The 19037-nt window shown below is 36.7% G+C and overlaps 1 protein-coding gene across 2 annotated transcripts in view; it reads right to left on the reverse strand.

Moving 5' to 3' along the window:
• POLA1 (DNA polymerase alpha 1, catalytic subunit) overlaps positions 1-19037 on the reverse strand; it is a 381691-nt gene that overhangs the window by 219262 nt on the left and 143392 nt on the right. For both annotated transcript variants that reach the window (XM_077145414.1, XM_077145413.1), the window contains 3 exons: positions 2185-2217; positions 1314-1406; positions 20-225 (listed from right to left, as the gene is read on the reverse strand). In XM_077145414.1, the coding sequence (XP_077001529.1) occupies positions 20-225; positions 1314-1406; positions 2185-2217 (332 nt within the window). The remainder of the gene's footprint in view (positions 1-19; positions 226-1313; positions 1407-2184; positions 2218-19037) is intronic.

A 19037-nucleotide genomic window follows, 5' to 3' on the forward strand; every position in this document is an offset into this window, starting at 1 on the left:
AAATGAAAAGTGAACTCACTTTCCAGTGTCTTTAGCAAGATCACACCAATCTCTTCTAACTATATCTAATCCTTTCAGCTCCTGTTTGGTGAAATAACTCCCATCTGACGTCGGCTCAACAACCAGAGCAGCATATTTCTTTTTCTTCAGCAGTAGCAAAGACTTGAAAATACCATCAATATCTATTTCAAGCAGTTTGTACAACTTATTCACTTCACTTTTGACCTGTGAAAATTTCAACTATTAATACTAGCTTCTCGAACACCTAACAGGAGGAAGATGGATACGTTATAAATTCCCAAGAGTTCATCTAAACAGCACTTGAAATCACACAAGCTTAGAATAATACATTTACTCAGCTTATATGGAACACAATATTACATTGGGTACAATGCAAGGTCACTGAAAAAGCACAGGGTCAGAAACAGATAAAAACAATAAATAGACAATAATATAAACGTATTATTGTCTAAATACATATGGATTTGCCTTTAAACAACTAAGTTAGAGATTATAGATACTCCAACGAGTAGATATGTGGTTAGAAATAAATACAATTTTGACTATTAAAATAATGTCTAAACTCATCCTGTATCTCCCACAGCCCTATAGGCTGAATAAATAAATGAACAGCCACCTGCTCTTTATTGTTAGGGCCTCCAGGCAAAATACTCAACTTTCCAAGAGTCAATATCAGTACAATATATGCCAGGCTTACTCTCAAGTGAAGGCTACAGTTCAAATTCTATACATTCCAGGGAGGAAAAGTAGAAGTTGTTAGTTTATAGAGGATATCTAGTATTAGTTTATTGGGACAACACTTTTAACATAGCAAATGCTTCTTGAGCAGTTGCTAATTGTGAATTGCAATTAGGAGGCTATAGATGATATTTTAAAATGACCACTTGCATTTTCAAATACATCTGAAGTACTGTAAAAGTTATACATACATGTGAATGTATACATTTATGTATTTAGCCACATCTATCTTTATGTATAAAATGCATTTGAATAACTAGTGGATACACATATTTTTTATAAATAATAATGTAATAAGTACTAATGTGATCACATCTTAATGAACTTACAATACGAACTGTTTTCAAGTGAAAAATGTTATCTGTCATTTAAGAAAAAAATCACCTTTGAATTTTACTCTCAAAACAACTGGGATAAAAGATGAAGAATTGAGAAGAGATAAGTTTATTATTTTCATAAGCACGCACATTCACATAGACATGAATTTCTGGTGTTCATTATAAAAAAAGAATCCATAAAAGCAGGTAAAATATAATCTCGCCAAATTATCTCACCTTGTTTCCCAACTTAAATACTTCTTCCAGATTGGTGCTATTGGTGTTTATCATAATTGAATCTGTATCTCCATAAATAACTTCGAGATTCATCTAACAAAAGGCAAGAAGCATAAAAATTAACAACAAAAACAAAGTGAACATTATACACAATGAAACTAAAGGTACTTAAGATTTTGCATAGTATAGAAATTTCGGGTTCCATGGACTTTTCAAAAGTTTAATATTTATTATTACCCATATTGCCAGAGGCATACAATTAAAGATTAAGCTCTATAAAAAAAAAAAAAGGCAAGTGCCACAAATTAAGAAAATGTCCACAATTTTTTTTTAAAAAACAGAGTAGTAGGGGAATTGTGTCCATTTCAACTGAAACAAAATATGAACTTTAAAACTGAGATAAAGGAGGATGAGAGACCAAGAGTGGGTCTATTTATCAGCTATACTGCATGCTGAGTTATCATGGCAATTTAAATCGAAACAATGGATTTTAAAAATTCAGGGGCACACATTCATATTAAACTATTAACAGTTTTGAACAGTATTTAGAGGAATATGAAGAATGCCAAACAAAATCAATCATAATAAACGATACTAGAACACATATAACATAAAGGCTTGGAAGTAAACTCTAATCAGCACTGTTACTAATTTGCCTGAAACACTCACATATAGGCTTCAAGTAGTGGCTATATCATATGAGTGCTGGTAAAAGGAAAAAGCTATAATCCATTAGAAAGGATTATAAATGTAAACTAGGCATCCTAAGAAGCAATGATTTACAGTCTGGGTTACAAATTTCCTTGAATACAGACACGTCATAAGACATGATGTTTAAAAGTTGTTATATAATGAAAATGCTCAACATTACCTTCTGTACCATCTCCTTCGTATGCATCAAAATCTAAATAAAACAAAAAAGCTAAGATCAATGCATTATGCAATTACAAAAACATAAATAAGCACACAGATACAGGTTACCCAAATGATCTGTCATCTCTCTATATTTTCAAAGCTCTTGATGGTTTTCTAACTATAACCCTCAAACAACAAAATTACAAAATCTAAAAATAAGTTTCCCTCTATGCTGATTTTTTGCTAGACACATGTGAGCAGATATATATCTACTTTTAATAAAAAGGCATAATAAAAATGTCCCTTTATAATATGGCAAAAAGGCAAAGTATTTTCATTACTAATATTTAAATGGAACTGCATGGTTTAAAAAAAGCACATAGCATTTCAAATCTGGTGATTCTTATTCATGGTATTCAGGATCTTAGAATGTAGGGGGAAAAAAAGGACATTCTACATATATTTTTCTAGACTATAAATTCCTTAAAGGCAGAGAGTAGATCTTCACTATATTACTAGGAGCTAGTAAAGTGTCAGTACAAAGGTGGGACTCAATAAACATTTGGAGAATGAAGACAAACATACAAACAGTATCTGTAGATGGGTCTGTTTCCAGGCATTAAAATTATAGACAAGGGATACATAGACTATAATGTAGATATTGATAAAAACAGATACAGATTATCTTGGATCAGATCAGAAATAACACATTTAACAAAGGCCTCTTAAAAGAGTTGTACTATGACATATGAGCGCGCAGTATGTGTGTGTGTGTACATGTACATATACACATATATGCCAGATATTGTGCTAGGAGCATCTCGTGTGTTTTCTCATTTCATTCCCCAAGACTGCCAAAAGATAGCTACCATTAATATCCTCATTTGTTAGATGCAAAAAGACAAAGAGAAAATAATTAACCTGCCCAAGTAAGTGACAAAGCAAGACAGTCTGACTCCAGAGCAAGGGGCCCTAAGTCACTCTACGCTATTGCTGCTCTACCACCACCCATATTTCGAAGCATCAGTCTAGACCAGAAGTCACTTTTCCAATGGGCCAGGCAGAAGATTTACTTCATTTGTATTTCTTTCTCTTACCTCTGTAGTTCTCCGTCACCTAAGCTCAAACTTCATAGTGCCATTTCTGCCTTTCTTGCCCTCTACACTACAGAGCCCTATTAAATCCTGACCTTAGTGTATCTTTTACACCTCCCCATTACTATCCATTTCTGTTGCTTCCCTCTTCTTTATTACTGCCTCAATTTTGTTCAGATGTTTATTGTCCTATTTTCTTAGGAAAAGAGGCTCTTCCCCTGCTCCAGGAGGGTGAATACTGATTAAGCTAAGCTAGTGGCTTTAATATCAGGTGCACGGTCGAATCACCTGAGGATCTTTAAAAAAAAAAAACATACTAATGCTAGGCCCCAGTAGTTTCTATAAAAAGCACCCAGATTCTGAAGAGCACTGGTAGATGGTAATCATGGTAATTCTGTTCTGGGGACAATGATTAAAGTAAATGCATCCATGTGACAACACAGTCTTGGCCAATCAGAGGGAAGAAGAATTCCACTAGGAAGCTTGTTTTCCTTCCTGCTGAAAAGAGAAGTGGAAGAAAAATGGCCTTCTGGACTGAGGATTGCTTGGAGCCCTGGCAACCATCACTATAACTACAAGGGGCCATGCCTGACGAAGAAAACTAATGTGCTGAGAAGGACGGACTGCAAGGGGGAAAGCATTTGACTCCATGGGGATGCAGTTATGCAACTGAATTAACCAATTCACACCTCTAGTGCAAAATTCTAACTGGCCTTAGGTATCATCAACTCACCTTGCATACCACTACCAATCCCTTAAATGTTTTCAATGCCCCCCACCTTCCCACCTCCCCCCCACTGCCTACAAGACCAAACCCAAACCCTGCAACTGCACCCACACTAATGCTTCACTGTCATGACCTGTCATTCCCTTACACAAACCCTCCACCAAGCAGGTTATATCTCACAATCCTCCAACAGTTACCATACAGTCTCATTATTTCATGCCCTTGCTCATGAGTATCCCTACCTGAAATTTCTTCCCCAGTTCTCTTCTTGTGGTCGAATTTTACAAACTTCAGCTCAAGTCCTTCTTCCATAAAGCTTGAGCCAATCAGCCCAGTCCATGGTGATCTATTCCACCTCTAATCTACATTGGCGCCATTTCTCTGGTACTTAAATTATGCTTTATATTGTTAATTGACAGTCTGCCCTCTCCTCAACTAGACACAAGCTTCTGGAGATCAGAAACCATTTTTCTTACCTCTTTATATCACATGCTTATGCCTAACTCCAGGCTTTGCATATAACAAGCACTGAAAAAACTGTGAGTTGACTGGTACATCTCATAGTAATCCCAATTACGTTTTTATTGGACACTAAAATTAACTTACAAAAAATTCACTCTCCTCTACGTCATCTTCATTTTTTTAAAACATTTAAATGACCATGGAAATGCATTATGGGAGAATGCGTGACAAGTCTTTTGAGAAGGGGATGATGATGAGATCAACAAGTTTAATCATAGTGAGGACAGAGTTATTTACCAAGGGTTCCATTCACCCTCTGGTCCCTCCCACCGTGTTCAGCTTAGCTTCTCTCATCTAAATGGCCAACTCCATAATTAACTGTTAATCTACTAAGTAAAATACTTCAGGAGCAATTTTTCAACCTTGCACTGCAAACTCTGCATATTCAGCAACCAATTTCTGCCACTCTTTTTTCACAACATGAACCAAACCTACTATGTCCTAAGTGCACCTTTAATGTAATCTGAAAACTTTCACATTTAAGATCCACCCTCCACCCCCAACTTACAACCACTTCCACACACAATCTGAGCGCTGCTACCAAAACAATTATCTTTTTGGTGGCAGAAATGTTTTGGTGGTTGTTTTGCACAGAAATGGTAACAAACTATAGAGACTTTTCTGCAACTGCTTTATTCACCTAACAATTTATTTTAGAGACTATACTCCATAGCCACAAAGAAAGAAATGCATTATTCTTTTTAAATGACTATATAGTATTCCATTGTGTGAACAGAACATAATTTATTAAATTAGTGCTCTATTAATGGACATGTAAGTTGTTTCTAATTTTTCTGTATGATTATAAACCATTCTTTAACAAATAATCTGTATACCTGTGCAATTAGCAAATCTGCCAGTAACAGTATAAAGTCCTAAAAGTGAACTTACTGGATCTTAAATATTTTTATAAAAGCTTAATGGCTCTCCATAGAGGTTGTACCAATTTATAAGTAGTTTTTTTATCGTTCTTTTAAAGTATTTTTATTATGAAATATAATATATATACAAAAAAGCAGTAAATTTCAAAGTACATTGTAACAAGTGGGTAAAGAATGGGTTTCAGAGTTTGGTATGGGTTATAGTTCTTCGACTTCAGGTTTTTTCCTTTTAGCTGCTGTAAGACACTGGAGACTAACAGAAATATCAATATAAGATTCAACAGTCATATTTGTGAGTAGTTTTAATTACCATTTTTCCAGTGGACCTCAACAGCTGCTGCTATGTCTCAGGTTTAAGGTCCTCACAGCAGCTATCAAATTGTCAGTCCATTTTATATAGGTTAGCCCACAACCAGGGTTACTCCCATACGCTTCCTTGCCCAGCAGTTCTAGATGGTGAAAATCACAGTATTCTACCCAGTCCAACCCCTGACCAAGTTCTGATGAGTATGATCACCCAAAAGTCGCCTGCAGGCCCAGTCCTCAATTCAAACTAAGAGTCACTGGGCAGGGCTCAGCTAGTGGAGAGTCAGTGGGCTGGTCAAAAAGGACTGCCAAATTCCTGGTATCTAGCAGAGGGCCTGGTAAATAGTATCTATTAATAAATATTTGTAAAATGAAGAATGAATAATCCTAAGAGGTGGGCAGTATTATAAGCCCCATTTTACATGAAGAAAATTAGGCTCTGAGATTTTGCTCAAGGTAACAAAGATAGTCAAGAACCTGAACCTTAGATTTCATCTTCCTTTCATTCTGTCCCATTGTCTTGTTAAAAAACCCATACCACCTGAATGTTCTGGAAACCAACATTCAGAAACGTATACATTAGGGCAGTGTGACAGTGGCTCTGTGGCAGAATTCTCACCTGTCATGCCAGAGACCCAGGTTCGATTCCTGGTGCTTGCCCATGTTAAAAAACTTATACATTACAGATATTTTCCCCATTAAGGAAAAACATTTTTTAAAAACCCACAGGTACCTAGAAAGGTCTATTGGACACAAGGTACAGTGATTACAAGATGACTGTTCATAAATTCACTTTAAAGTGACAAACCTAATATTAAAGCTACCCATTATGACAGAAAATAATTTTATAAGTGCCAACAGCTAGAAAATAGGGCTATAAAGGCTTGCTAAATTCATTAATAAGGCAGTCTGCAGTTATCTGATTTCATAGCAACACCTGCATATTTATCTACTCATTACCAATTGGATGATGGAATTTTTTCAAGCACATTTCAAAAATCTGCCAACTTCAAGTGTAAAAAAATAAACTTTGTGGTTAATTTTTCCCTTAACAAAGTACAGCTGTTGAGAATAATTGTTCAAGATCTTACCCTGTAATGTCAACTGCAGCAGAACAAAGAGTATTTAATTAGCAAATCTATCCAGTAATTCAACACCTATTATATAAAATGCCTTCGTGATTTTATTCAGGATAATTTGCTAAGAGGGTTATTACTGACATTCAGATGGAATTTAAAATTCCTACGCAAGTCGAGTCATAATAGCAGTAATGATCTCCCCAATCAGGAGATTCGGTGTCACACAAGGCTCTCTTGCAATGCAGCAGCCGATTTCCTGACTTCTTAATTCCTGGGCTCAGCTCAGTGAGAGCCCTTCATGCCGATATTTCAGTCAGCAATACATCTTTAATGGGACTCTATTAAAATACCTAGAACAAAAATGACTTTTTTTTTTTTTGGTTAAAAAGAATGACAGCACTGCCATCATATCAATCATTGCAGGGTTTGCAGAACAGTGCCATTGGGGGAAACGAGGAGGGGGAAACAGAAAAGGGGTGGGGGTGGGGGGCTAGGGAGAGCAATAATTAAAATAATATGAAAAGGTACTTTAACCCCAATTTGAGACTCTAAAGGCTGGTGAAGGGTGGTGGGAACTAAAAAGAAAATTTTAAATGTAAATCAAAAAGTTGTTTTCTACAGAAAATAAATTGTTCAGGAATACACCTACCATATGGTTTACTAAGCAGAAAAAGCACGTTATGCAGAGGTAACATCAACAGCAACCTAAGACCAACTACTAGTGATATTTATAGGTTCTCCTAACAAGCCCAGGATAAAGCCTGGGTCTTTGTATTTTTTTCAAGTGGAGGGAGGTCTTTATATTTTGTTATAAGAGAATACTGTTTTGAGAACATTCATAGTTTTGATAGCTGATCAAATGGTATCTAAGTTAGTATTTAATACTTAGAATTTAAGAACTCTGCTATCTGAATTTGTAGATTTTTTTCCTTGTTGCCTTAATTTTAAATTGGTTTATGAAACTTATGAACAAACACAGGCTGTACAATGATTATATGGATACTTTATTTAAATATGCCTATGGTTAAGCTACCTAAGATATCCATTTTTGGTGGTTCTAAGCGTATTGTTTGTTTTCTTAAATAAAAAATAAACAACAACAAAAAAGAGAATACTGTTGTTCTACAATGCATTTGAAGGTTACTAAATGTTTTTAGATGATACTACAGACTAAAATAGTGCTTATAATACTAATGAGAGAGAAAACACAAACTTTCCACAGTTTAAAGGTCCTATTTCAAAACCATATCTGTTATAATAATATCTACTAAAAAGAAACCCACTTTGGAGTGTGATTCAGATATTAAACACACTGAAAATCTTACAAGTTAAGAAAATATCATGTAAGGTCAAATTCTAAACAAGTAACACATGAAAAGAATGAGAACCGAACTCTCAATGGCTTTAGGATTCCTCCATTACTGATGACATAAAATTAGAAACAAAATGGAAACATTTTTTAATGCAGTAGCATAAAAGGGATAAAAAATGAATGGTTTTGAAGGATAGGGAAGAGAACAGTAGAAGAAATATAAATATTGTGATATTTGGTAATCAAACTATTATCTAAGTTTTCCCTGTTTCCAATTTTGGTAGCTTCCAAGTAGGACTCAGTGTTACTCAGTTCTCCCACTTGACAAACATTTATTTTTATTCTCATTAAATTACATTGTCTTTTTCCTATTTTCCTTTTCCTTGTTATTCTTAGATGTGTGTTCTGTATAATATATTCAAAGAAAAAAGGCTATGGATTTAATAAGCACCCTACTTTTTGGCTCTATCCCTTAACATTTGAGTGGCAATGGGTTACTTATTAGTTTTAAACCTTAGTTTTACATTCTCTAAAACTGGGATAATATTATTGCTTAGTTCCCTGAGCTAGGGGAGAATAAAAAGAACTGTATGCTAGAAAAGTGCTTTACAAAGATAAAATGTTAGTTTTTATTTCATACAAGTCAGAGGCTTAAAATCTTAGCACTTGGTTAAACTGTCCGTTACTAGGCTAAGTGATCTGGAAACAAGCTGGTTTTTGTCTCTAGGCCTCATCCCCTCATTTATATCCCAAAATCCTAGAAACCAAGTTTGACAAGTAGAAAGATCTCTTCATTATATTTGGCTATTTTCTCTCTCAATCACTTTCATTTCTCTAATATTAAGAAAAGGAGGCACTAATATAATTAACAAGGATAATTGCCGTTACAAGATATATTCCTATATTCTCAGTTGCTTTGAGGGCTATGTGGTTGTAAAATAACTAGAAATAAGTAAGCTCTTGCAAATTTGTCTACACACATCTTTATGCACTTAATGTAAGCGAGTGGGTACATTTACAGTATATAAAAACATCTCACAGTTTCTGTTAAGATCTCTTCTTCCTCCCAGAGACTATATATACATATACATCAGAGTTTCTCAACCTCAGCACTACTGACATTTGGGGCCAAATAATTCTTTGTGGTGAGGGACTGTCCTTGCATTGAAGGCTGTTTAGCAGCATCCCTGGACTCTGCCCATTCAATGACAGTAGTGGGTCCAGCTAGGACAACCAAAATTGTCTCCATATATTGACAACTGTCCCCAGGTGAGAACTACTGATATATATTGATGACTCAAAATTTTCCCTCTTCATGCCCATATTCAATCGTCTGTACCTTAAACATTCACATTCTGAACCTCACTCATCTCCTCCAAACCTTCAATCAGCTCCATACATGATAAATGGCCCTTCTAAGAATCTTCAACCAAAACAGAGGACTGACTTCCTTTCTGATCTAATGATCTGACAAGTCCAATGCCATCTTTTGTCCAGTGTGGCTCCTCTTCTGCATTTCCATGTCCTTCCTTCAAGACTCTCATCACCCTTCAGTTAGCCTACCTGTCTCCAACCTCACTACCTTCTTAGCCCGTGAAGGACTCAGTGTGTGAAATACTGCCAGCGTTCTTTCTAAAACACAACTCTTTGAAATGAAATTCAAATCTCTTAGCTTGACCCAAGACTCACGATCTAGTTGATGCCCACCTCATCTTCTGACACTTCCCATATGTATCCTTCAATCCAGTCTTTGTGAAATATTTTTAGTTCATCTGAACAAGCCATGCTCTTTTCTTGGCGCTATGGTTTTCACACACTGTTTTCTTACAGTGATTAAATGTGTGAGTTCAGAAGTTAGACTGCCTACGTTCAAAGCCTAAGAGCATTGCTTACATACAAGCTGTATGACCTTGGGCAAACAGGACAGCCTCTCTCCACTGTAAAATGGAGATAACTGAACCTTCCTTATAATAGGGCTACTATAAGCATTAAATGTAACAACATATGTATATTGTTTTCTATAGTCTGCTGGCATATAAGCATTCAATAAATGTTAGGTACTATTATTATTACCTAACATCTACTTACTGTGCTTTACACTGCCAGAAAAATCTTCTCTGCCCTTCCCAATCCAATGATATTAATGAGTATGCTAGCCTATGTACCCTTCAAAGTACTCTGTGTATACCACAACATGCCACTTGATCATAAAAGTTAAGGTAAAGAGACTTGAAGGAAATTAAGGGCAGAGATTGTGTCTTAGTCATTAAAAACCACACAACACCTGGCACATGGTATTAATTCAATAAACAGTTTTTCCTAGGCTTCAATGAAAGGAGGAAAGCCCCCAAATGGTCTAGCTTGAGAAGAGCAAGTGTCGTGGATCGATAAGTACATCTCCACAACAACAGGACCCTAAAGCTAGTTACAAAAAGTGGCAATTACACCCCCACACAGTAGACATTTAAAGGCTGGCTCTTTCCGCACAAGAAATGTAGAGTGAATCATTTTTAATCCCACATTCAAATAAAACGTATGTCATATAAACAAATATTCACTCAAGAGAAATAAATTTCTACCCCAATGATAAAGGCTCATTAATTATAAACTTGACTAAAAGTGTAACTTTCCCATGTAACTCCTGTTCCCAGATAAACTGACTTTGTTTTAAATCCCTAATTTACAACCTAGACCTTCTGGTAGCTCATGTGTAAAGAATATAAGGCACTTTGAATAAACAAAGCTTTCTGAAATGTTTCTCCTCCCAAAAAGATAGACTTAATGATATTTATGAATATCTCTCAATTATTGCCCTACAATTTGACAGGGCTCTAATATGGATCTGAAAACTTTTTAAATACCACAAAATTATATGGCTTTGAATATGTGAAAAAGTGAACTTCTTTCCTGTCTTCCTAATTTCTTGCCCCCAGCACGAATATTTATTCATCTTGTGGATTTTTAAAAATCCACTTTACATTCTGACTTTTTAATACTCTGTTTTCACCTTTAAAGAAACCTTCCTTTTACAATATTCTTATTCTCTATTCCTCCTCCATGTCAACCTCCAGTTTGGAAGCTCATGCCTCGTATGTTTCACTTGAACTTAACGTGCATTGCTGCCATACTTGGGATTATATTTGACACAGGACCCTGGAGAGCATGTAGGCTGGCTTTAAAATGCACTTGAGCCAAATCAACTCACCGACATAAGAGTTCAAATACAAATCTACACTCTTACACATTAAATTCCCAGTAAAAGAACCCTAAGATACTTGGATTGAAACTAGAGCTGGGGATGGTAACCTAAGGTCAAGAAATCTGAAAATCCCCTGAAATGGGGGAGGGAAATTTTTAATGAGTACCTAGATGCATTTTTCTAGGAAGAGGGGCCACATATGATGTAAAATTCTGTCCACAAGGAGGTTTAAGAAAGAATAAAATTTGAAATTTGGATTTGTTTTTATCTAAGCACTATTTATGATGCTCCAATTAACTTTAAGAATAGAGCTTCCAGCTTTATTAGAATTCATATAATGTCTATGAGACTAGGAACACAGCTACCCAAAGGTCCTTGCCCCTTGCTTCAAAGCTGGGTGCCTTCAGCCCCCTATGGTGTATTTTCCTCACAGAAAAACACGTATATGTCAAAAGGCTCAGAGATTTAGCTCCCTGATTGACTCCTCACATAACTCATCTGGGGGCTAATTAAGACATGGCCAAACTATGTCCGTGCTTTGGTGAGCATAAGCGTTCAAGCAAATTTCACACAACCTGATTAAAATTGACTCAAAGTGTCTTACTTCAGTAATCACTTAGACGGAATGAATTTTACATTAGTGGGATCAAGCATGCACCAGGCCTCGGTGGAAATGAAAAGGGCTTATCGTAATAGGATTTATAAATCCACCCATTAGTTTAATGGCTAAATGATTTACATGTAACTTTCTCCCCCACCCCGCCTTCCCTCACCCTTTAACTCAGTAAAAACTATGCTTGGCATTTTCCACTGCAGTGCCACACACAAAGGAAATAGCCTTTCTATTTTGGGACATTCTAATTTCTAATAATGGCTTCGGTAGCTACCATTAACTCTTTCAAAGCACAAATAATTGACTAATAAAATTAAGTATTCTATAAGGCCTGAAAGTGCTTAATTGATCATAATTGTCTATTTGAGAAGAAGGCGTCAGGCTGGCTATGCTCAGATAATGAAGTTGGGCAATTCTGAAGCACTGCAATCAAGATAATACGTACAGCTAAAAAGGACATTAGCATTTTCCAGAATCTGCAACATTTTCTTTATAACTGAGGTCATGGGAAAATCTGACTAGAAAACTTTGAGCTCTCAGCCTCCACAAATGGCAGATTTAACAGGTCGTCACTTGCCAATATTAAGCACCTAGACTGACACTCAATGTCAGAAAAGCACAGAGGTGGTGATCTGGAGGAGAACCTGAAGTTACAGAGTGACCAAGGTGCTGCCATCACCATTTTGACAGAAGTACTTCTAATTTCTAGAAGGCGCTTTTTTTTTATGATCAGAATGGGACGAGACAGTGAGTGTACTGTTCATCATTACTCTCCACTTCAAGGGAGGTCCAAAGAGGGAGAACTTTTTGAGCTAGTCATCTTGGAGGGCAACATTCTTGGCTCAGTATAATGGCTAAATAGTAAATTCTGTTCCATAATGACCGTACTTTCTACATGTCCTCCTATAGCAACTTTTTTTTTGACAAAGTGGTGTTCTTTGCCCCCCTATTTTATTAGAATTTGAGAAAACAGACCCTATGAGCTAGTTATGATTAAAATGCAGAGGGTTCCCACCTGAAAGAAAAATCTTCTTTCCAAAAGGACTAAGTTTAGGGAAAATATTAATTGTGCTCACTTATCCATGTGTTATAGGCACATGTTCAGGCATAACTACAGAATAAATATAATTAAAGATAGAATAATGTATTGCTGTTTATCAACCACTTTTTCTCCTATTTGTACTTTCTCTGGGAAGAATTCAGGGAAATTTTTGAAAACAAACAAATGGACATCAAGTTGAAAGGCACTTAGGATTGCATGTGCAAAATATGAAGATAACACATCAATATAAAGACAATACAAGATTTGGCTATTAACTGTAAAAAAATCCCTCTGCTTCTTCTGAACTTCCATGCATTTCCACTCTCTGTTAGCCAAACTCAACCATTAGCTACAAATTACAGGAAACATTGCATTTTCTTTTTGTTTAGAATTCCAAAAGGGAATTCATTCGTTCATTCATTCATTCATTCACCAACAAGTGTTTATTGACTACTTCTCACGTGCTAGGTGATAGGGAACACAAAGGTGAAAGATTTAGACAGGGTCACTTCCTTCTTATAGGATATAACATCTAGTGGAGTAGATAAACAGGCAATTGGGGAAATATATGAATGTGTCTGCATATAGATATATACACATACACAGATACACATATACATAAAGGGGCCTCTAGGGTGGAAGTTAGAGAAAAGTTTATGGAAGCAGATGTATATAGCAGCAGGTGAGTCACAGGGAATAAAAGGAAGAAACAGGTCAGGGGAAAAGTATTGTGAAGACCCAAAGGACAGAGGGAAATTCTCAATGGTGACTTAAGAAAATTAATTTTTCAAGAAAGTTTCAAAAAAGTAAAAAATTTTTTTTTCCTGAATTGGGAAGGAAACTAAAAGCACAGCCAAGGCTAGAGTGCTTGGGGAAAGTGGGGAGAGGGTGGGTGAGAAGTCCAACTGTGAAGAGCCTTTAAACCACCTTAAGGACTTTAAACTGGGCAGTGACAAGCAACATAATCAGATTGACAGCTTAAAGAGTCTGTCTTTAAAATACATGAAGAAGAGAATCGGCAAAGAAGGGGGTGGGGGGGCATCCAGGGAGAAATAATGAGACTTGAATAGCATAACAGCAGTGGCAATGGAGACAGAGACTCACAAGTATTTAAGACATGAATCTACAAGACTTGTCATCTGACTGGATTTGGTACATGAGTAAGAGATAAGAGTCAAGAATAGAATACATGTTCTTGGCTTAACAACAGGGTAGACAGTGCCATCATTCATTGAGACAGGGAATGAGAGAAGGGAGATAGGTCTGGTGAGAAGAACTATAAGTGCAGTTTTGAAATTGTTAACTGTTAAAATATGGTTGTGGGGCATTTATACAGTGACCACAAGGAGGTAGATGGAAGCTAAGATGCTCAGCAGAGGGGTCATGGGGAGTTTCAGGCACAAAAAGTCCAATGCTCAACAGAGATGCAATATACGAATAAATCAAACTAATGACAGCCTGCAGAAGATAACAGCACCCATCAAAATGGATGACAAAGCTTAAGAGAAGGGACAGCAGGAGGAAAGGGAGATCAGGCAAACAAGCACCAAAACCATGGTAATGGTGCTAGAGTGGGAGATGGTCTGTGGATCTCCTTATCCTTTATCCCTCCTCCTGTACTTTCCTTTACCTTTCAGCTATCAGATCTCCATTCATTCTGTCACAACAGGCAGATGTCACACAAACCTGGGGCCATCAGCAAAAGTGATACAGGCTGTCACAATCAGATGGCCAGGCACCACACAGTGACCTTTAACGAGAATGATCCTAACAGGTGGCTAGTGCCTAATACAAATAATTGTATGAAGTCTCCAAACAAAGTCAAAAAGGAGAGAACCTTGTCTTTTCATGAGCAACCAAAACAGCAATAGGCTACGGCTCAACAAATAGCAAGCAATGGCTCCCCTCCTTGAGCACAATGAGGCAGTACTATTGAGCTCACCAGGAAGAATGGACACCAATCAATTTACTTCACAAGTAAAGAGACTCATATAGCTCCAACATAACCATCCTTTTCCCTGCCACTCTTCTGCATTCGTGAGGGGGGAATCTTTCTTTCTTTCTTTTTTTTTTTATGTCAAGTTTGGCATCATTTGTTAGCAGTTAGGATTTATACTTACCCAAGAGAAGTAGTGAAAGGGGAGGGGATTCCCTTCAGTTTCTAAATTATATTCGTCATGCTGTGTGAAAAAATTATCTATATCATAAGAGATTAAATTAATTGCCTTTGTAACTAGATTTGTAACATCAAATGTGTCTCAGTTTCCATTGTCCTTTAACCTCAGAACAAGTCACTGTTTTGTTAGAACAGACAGCTGTACCTCAGGTCGTGGGTGGTGCAACCTCCTCTGGAAGACAAATATTTCGTTCATGGCCCAGAAATTCCACTGGGTGTTACGAAGCCAGGAGTCCTGCTCCCTGCCATAGGACCCCATGTGCTGATCTACAGCCTTTCTCCCTGACCTTTACAGAGGAAAACCATCTTTCTTTTTCTCCTAAAGACCTCTTTTGTTCCAACCTTCTGCAACTTCGTGACTGCAAATGGCAGTCATCACTGGGTCGGTACCCAGATAAAGAATCCAAGGAGTAGATCAGATTCCTGTCAGCTGCAAAAGAGTGGCACTTCAGCTGCTTCTCATTCTTTATTTTTAAATGGCAAGATGGGCTGAAGGGCATGGTGGCCTGTCACAAGAAGAGACTAAAGATTAAAAAAGATAAAAATCAAAACCCTCAAGGGGTACAGACTCATGTGAGAGTGGGAACTGAACATGTGCTTCAGAAAAGTACGTCCAGCATTTAAAAAACCAACTTTGAGTGTTTCTCTTAATGACATGGTGGGGGGAAAAATTCAATTACAAGAGCAAAAAACCCTCTAACTACTGGAAGTAACAGATTAATTCTCCTGCTACTAATTTGTAAAACACTTATTACCAGAACACTGATCCTAGAACATTAAAATGTTGGGATATGCTATCAATGATGAAGTTATCCACTCTTGATCAACCCTAAGAGCCAAAAGAACATGCAAAATTAAATATAAAATTTAAAGAGTATGGTTAGAGAAAAGCACTTACCTATGCAGAATACAAAATCTGTTTTTTTTCCTTTTTTTCCCTGTACCACCACCATCACCACCAGATCATTCTCAACTAATTCTTACAAGCTGAAGACCAACTTGGATTTTGATGTATAAACTGCTTTTGACGATGTTTCATTTTAAACAGATAAACACTTTTTAAAAAAATGCAAGCTGAAGACACCCTTTTGAGAAACTAAGAAAACAGATGTGGAAGCCATTTGTTTAGATGAAGAGGAATTTTCGCTTTTATAGGAATACAATGATTCATGAAGAGGAAAAAAGTCTGTCATCAAGTTTACTTCAATAGATAGTCTTGAGTTTGAGGCAGCTTTCTAAATATGGCCATTGCTTTTCTTCACATCTCATCTCTCCTGAAATATCTCAAACTACCACTAACAAACATTACTTTTATTGTCTTTGTTCTTTTAAAATTTCTGCTTAGTTGAGATATTGTGCAAGGGGAAAAATAAAAAACTACTCTGGTGCTACAGCATCAGATACTTGCTTTTATTGCTTAGGTAGCTGGACAAAATACCTTTTGCTTTAGTGATTTATCAAAAACATGCCAGTTTGTGATTATTAAAACATTAGGGATACAAGAAACCCTAACAAAAGGTTCTGAAATAACAGCTCACCTGAACTCCAAATGAAAATGGAATAAAAGAATAGTTTCCCAAGAATGTCTATCAAAAAGAAAAATCTCCTTTCTCAATTTCTGTATGTTTAGCAGAGACACTAAGAAGTAAAACAGGAAAAGAAAAATAAGGGCATTGAGTTTTAACCTCAGTAACTGCTTAAGAAATTTCTCTCCTTCCCATCTCTGCCCCATGCCCATTTGCTGCTCCCCAATCAGTGCCTCTGTCTACAGATCACTGTCTGGGTTAAGAGGCAGATGGGTTGCAAGTATGAGGTACTTCCCTTTCATGCTCTTCTGCTTCTTCAACAAACGGGTGAGGCAAAACTGGCCAACGTTGCTCAATTTTTTGTCTGATAAACAAAAAACTCACACTCCCCAACCCATAAACTTTTACTATAACACCAATTAAGAATTATGGATACAGGGCGGTACAACAGTGGCTCAGGGGCAGAATTCTTGTCTGCCATGCCAGAAACCCAGGTTCGATTCCCAGTGCCTGCCCATGCAAAAAAAAGAAAAAAAATATATAGATACAAAGAAATAATCTCTTTTCTGCAATATCCCCATCTGCCAGTATTTTCTCACTGTACTTTCTTTAATTTACATTTCAAAATGCAGATGTTTTAACTAATTCCTAATATAACAACATAACTTTGAATATGCGTTTTCAAACTACATATATTCTTGGCCCCCTAAGGTGAGACTCACTGAGGCACATACTACTCAATCTATGAACCCCCTTAATGGTCTACAAAATTCTGAAAACAGATAAACCTTAACAAATCTATGACTACTATTAGGATGTGAAGTAATATTATCATTGCAAAGACAATGTGTAACTTGGATTAGGAAAGTCTTAAAGGATGGTTAGATTGCTGGCTGTCAGTAAGGAATCTTACTTATCATAATAACTTTTATAAATTTGTTTATTCAACAAATATTGAGCTTCTGCTATGTGCGAAATACTCTTCCAAATGCTAGGATGAAGCAACAGGATTGATATAATCTGATTTTAAAACAATCATGCAGAAAGCAACAGGGCAAATGGGTTATGGGAAGTGAGGATCAGAAGGAAGGAGACCTATGGCTAGGGTCTCCTAGCCATAATCCAGATGAGAGATGGTGTAGTGGTGTAGTAGCAATAGACTAGGATAGAAAGTAGACACAACATGTTTAAGAATTAGATGTAAGAAGTAAGGAAATGAGATAAAGCAAAGGTAAGCCCTTGACTTTCAACTTCAGCAATGAGTAGATGGTGATGCCTCACACTCATATTTGAGAAGTGACTGATTTGTCAAAAAGTATACCAAATCCAGACATAAGCCTATTACCATCAAGATTATTTAGTGCTGTAGGATTGTTATTCAAAATGGATTTGTCCTGTTGAGGCAAACTAAAAAGTCTGCAAATATGCCATATATCCTTCCTGTGCCTATCCAGTTCCACTCTCCACCTTAAGCTCTGGGGTGGGGGTGGGGGGGAATTTGACCTAATGGACTAGATCAAAGGCTCCCTTGCCCCTAGTTCACATGCAGGTTTGGCTAATCACTGCAGAGATCATTAAGTAGGAAGGGAGGAAAGTGAGGGCAAGTTACTCATGCTCCTTTGAAGGACAAATCTATATCTCTCTTTTATGGTGACATATTAACTAGAAATGCTAAAATTTTTATTTATTTCCTTTTGCCCCACCTTAATCCAAAGGGACAGAAAAATAGTAAAACACTATTTCTAACTCATGGTCTTGCCAACTTTGACAATTTATAATATGTTGTTGTTATTATTATGTTAACTTACAGTTATTTTTCCATGTACATATTTTAGGTCTCTAATTGCACTGCACGTTAATGCTGAGGACCAGGACGCTATGTTTGCTTTCCTCACACTTATTCATGCCCGCAATAGCTCCTTTAACAGAAAATACATTTTTAAAAAATATTTCTTGGCAGTTGGGAATCATAACAACAGAAACAGAACATAAGGAAAGAGGAAAGCCAGCCCCAAGAGATATGTTCAGTTGCCTTAGTGTTTTCTTATTAGGCTTGTCTTATCAAGAGATTTTGCCACCAGAATAAAACTATCAGTTTTATGGTTAAGGTGAATGTAAAATTTTGGGAAAACAGCTGTATACCCATCAGGATTATTTTCCACAAGTAGCCAACATGAAACAGAATTTACAACAGAGACAGGAAGAAGAGTAGGTGGAGTTAGAATAGAAGGAAATGAGGAGGCTCAACAAGAATTAATTACTGGTAATTACACATGCTACAGCCTCTATTCTTTCTCCACCCTCTTGCTAATCAACAGTGGGAACAGATGTGATATGTGGTATTGGGGAGGAGGGTACTAACAGCTGTTTGGAGAACATGCCATTAAAAAGC

This window comes from Tamandua tetradactyla, chromosome X, assembly GCF_023851605.1.
Source record: "Tamandua tetradactyla isolate mTamTet1 chromosome X, mTamTet1.pri, whole genome shotgun sequence".
In the NCBI taxonomy this organism is placed as follows: Eukaryota; Metazoa; Chordata; class Mammalia; order Pilosa; family Myrmecophagidae; genus Tamandua; species Tamandua tetradactyla.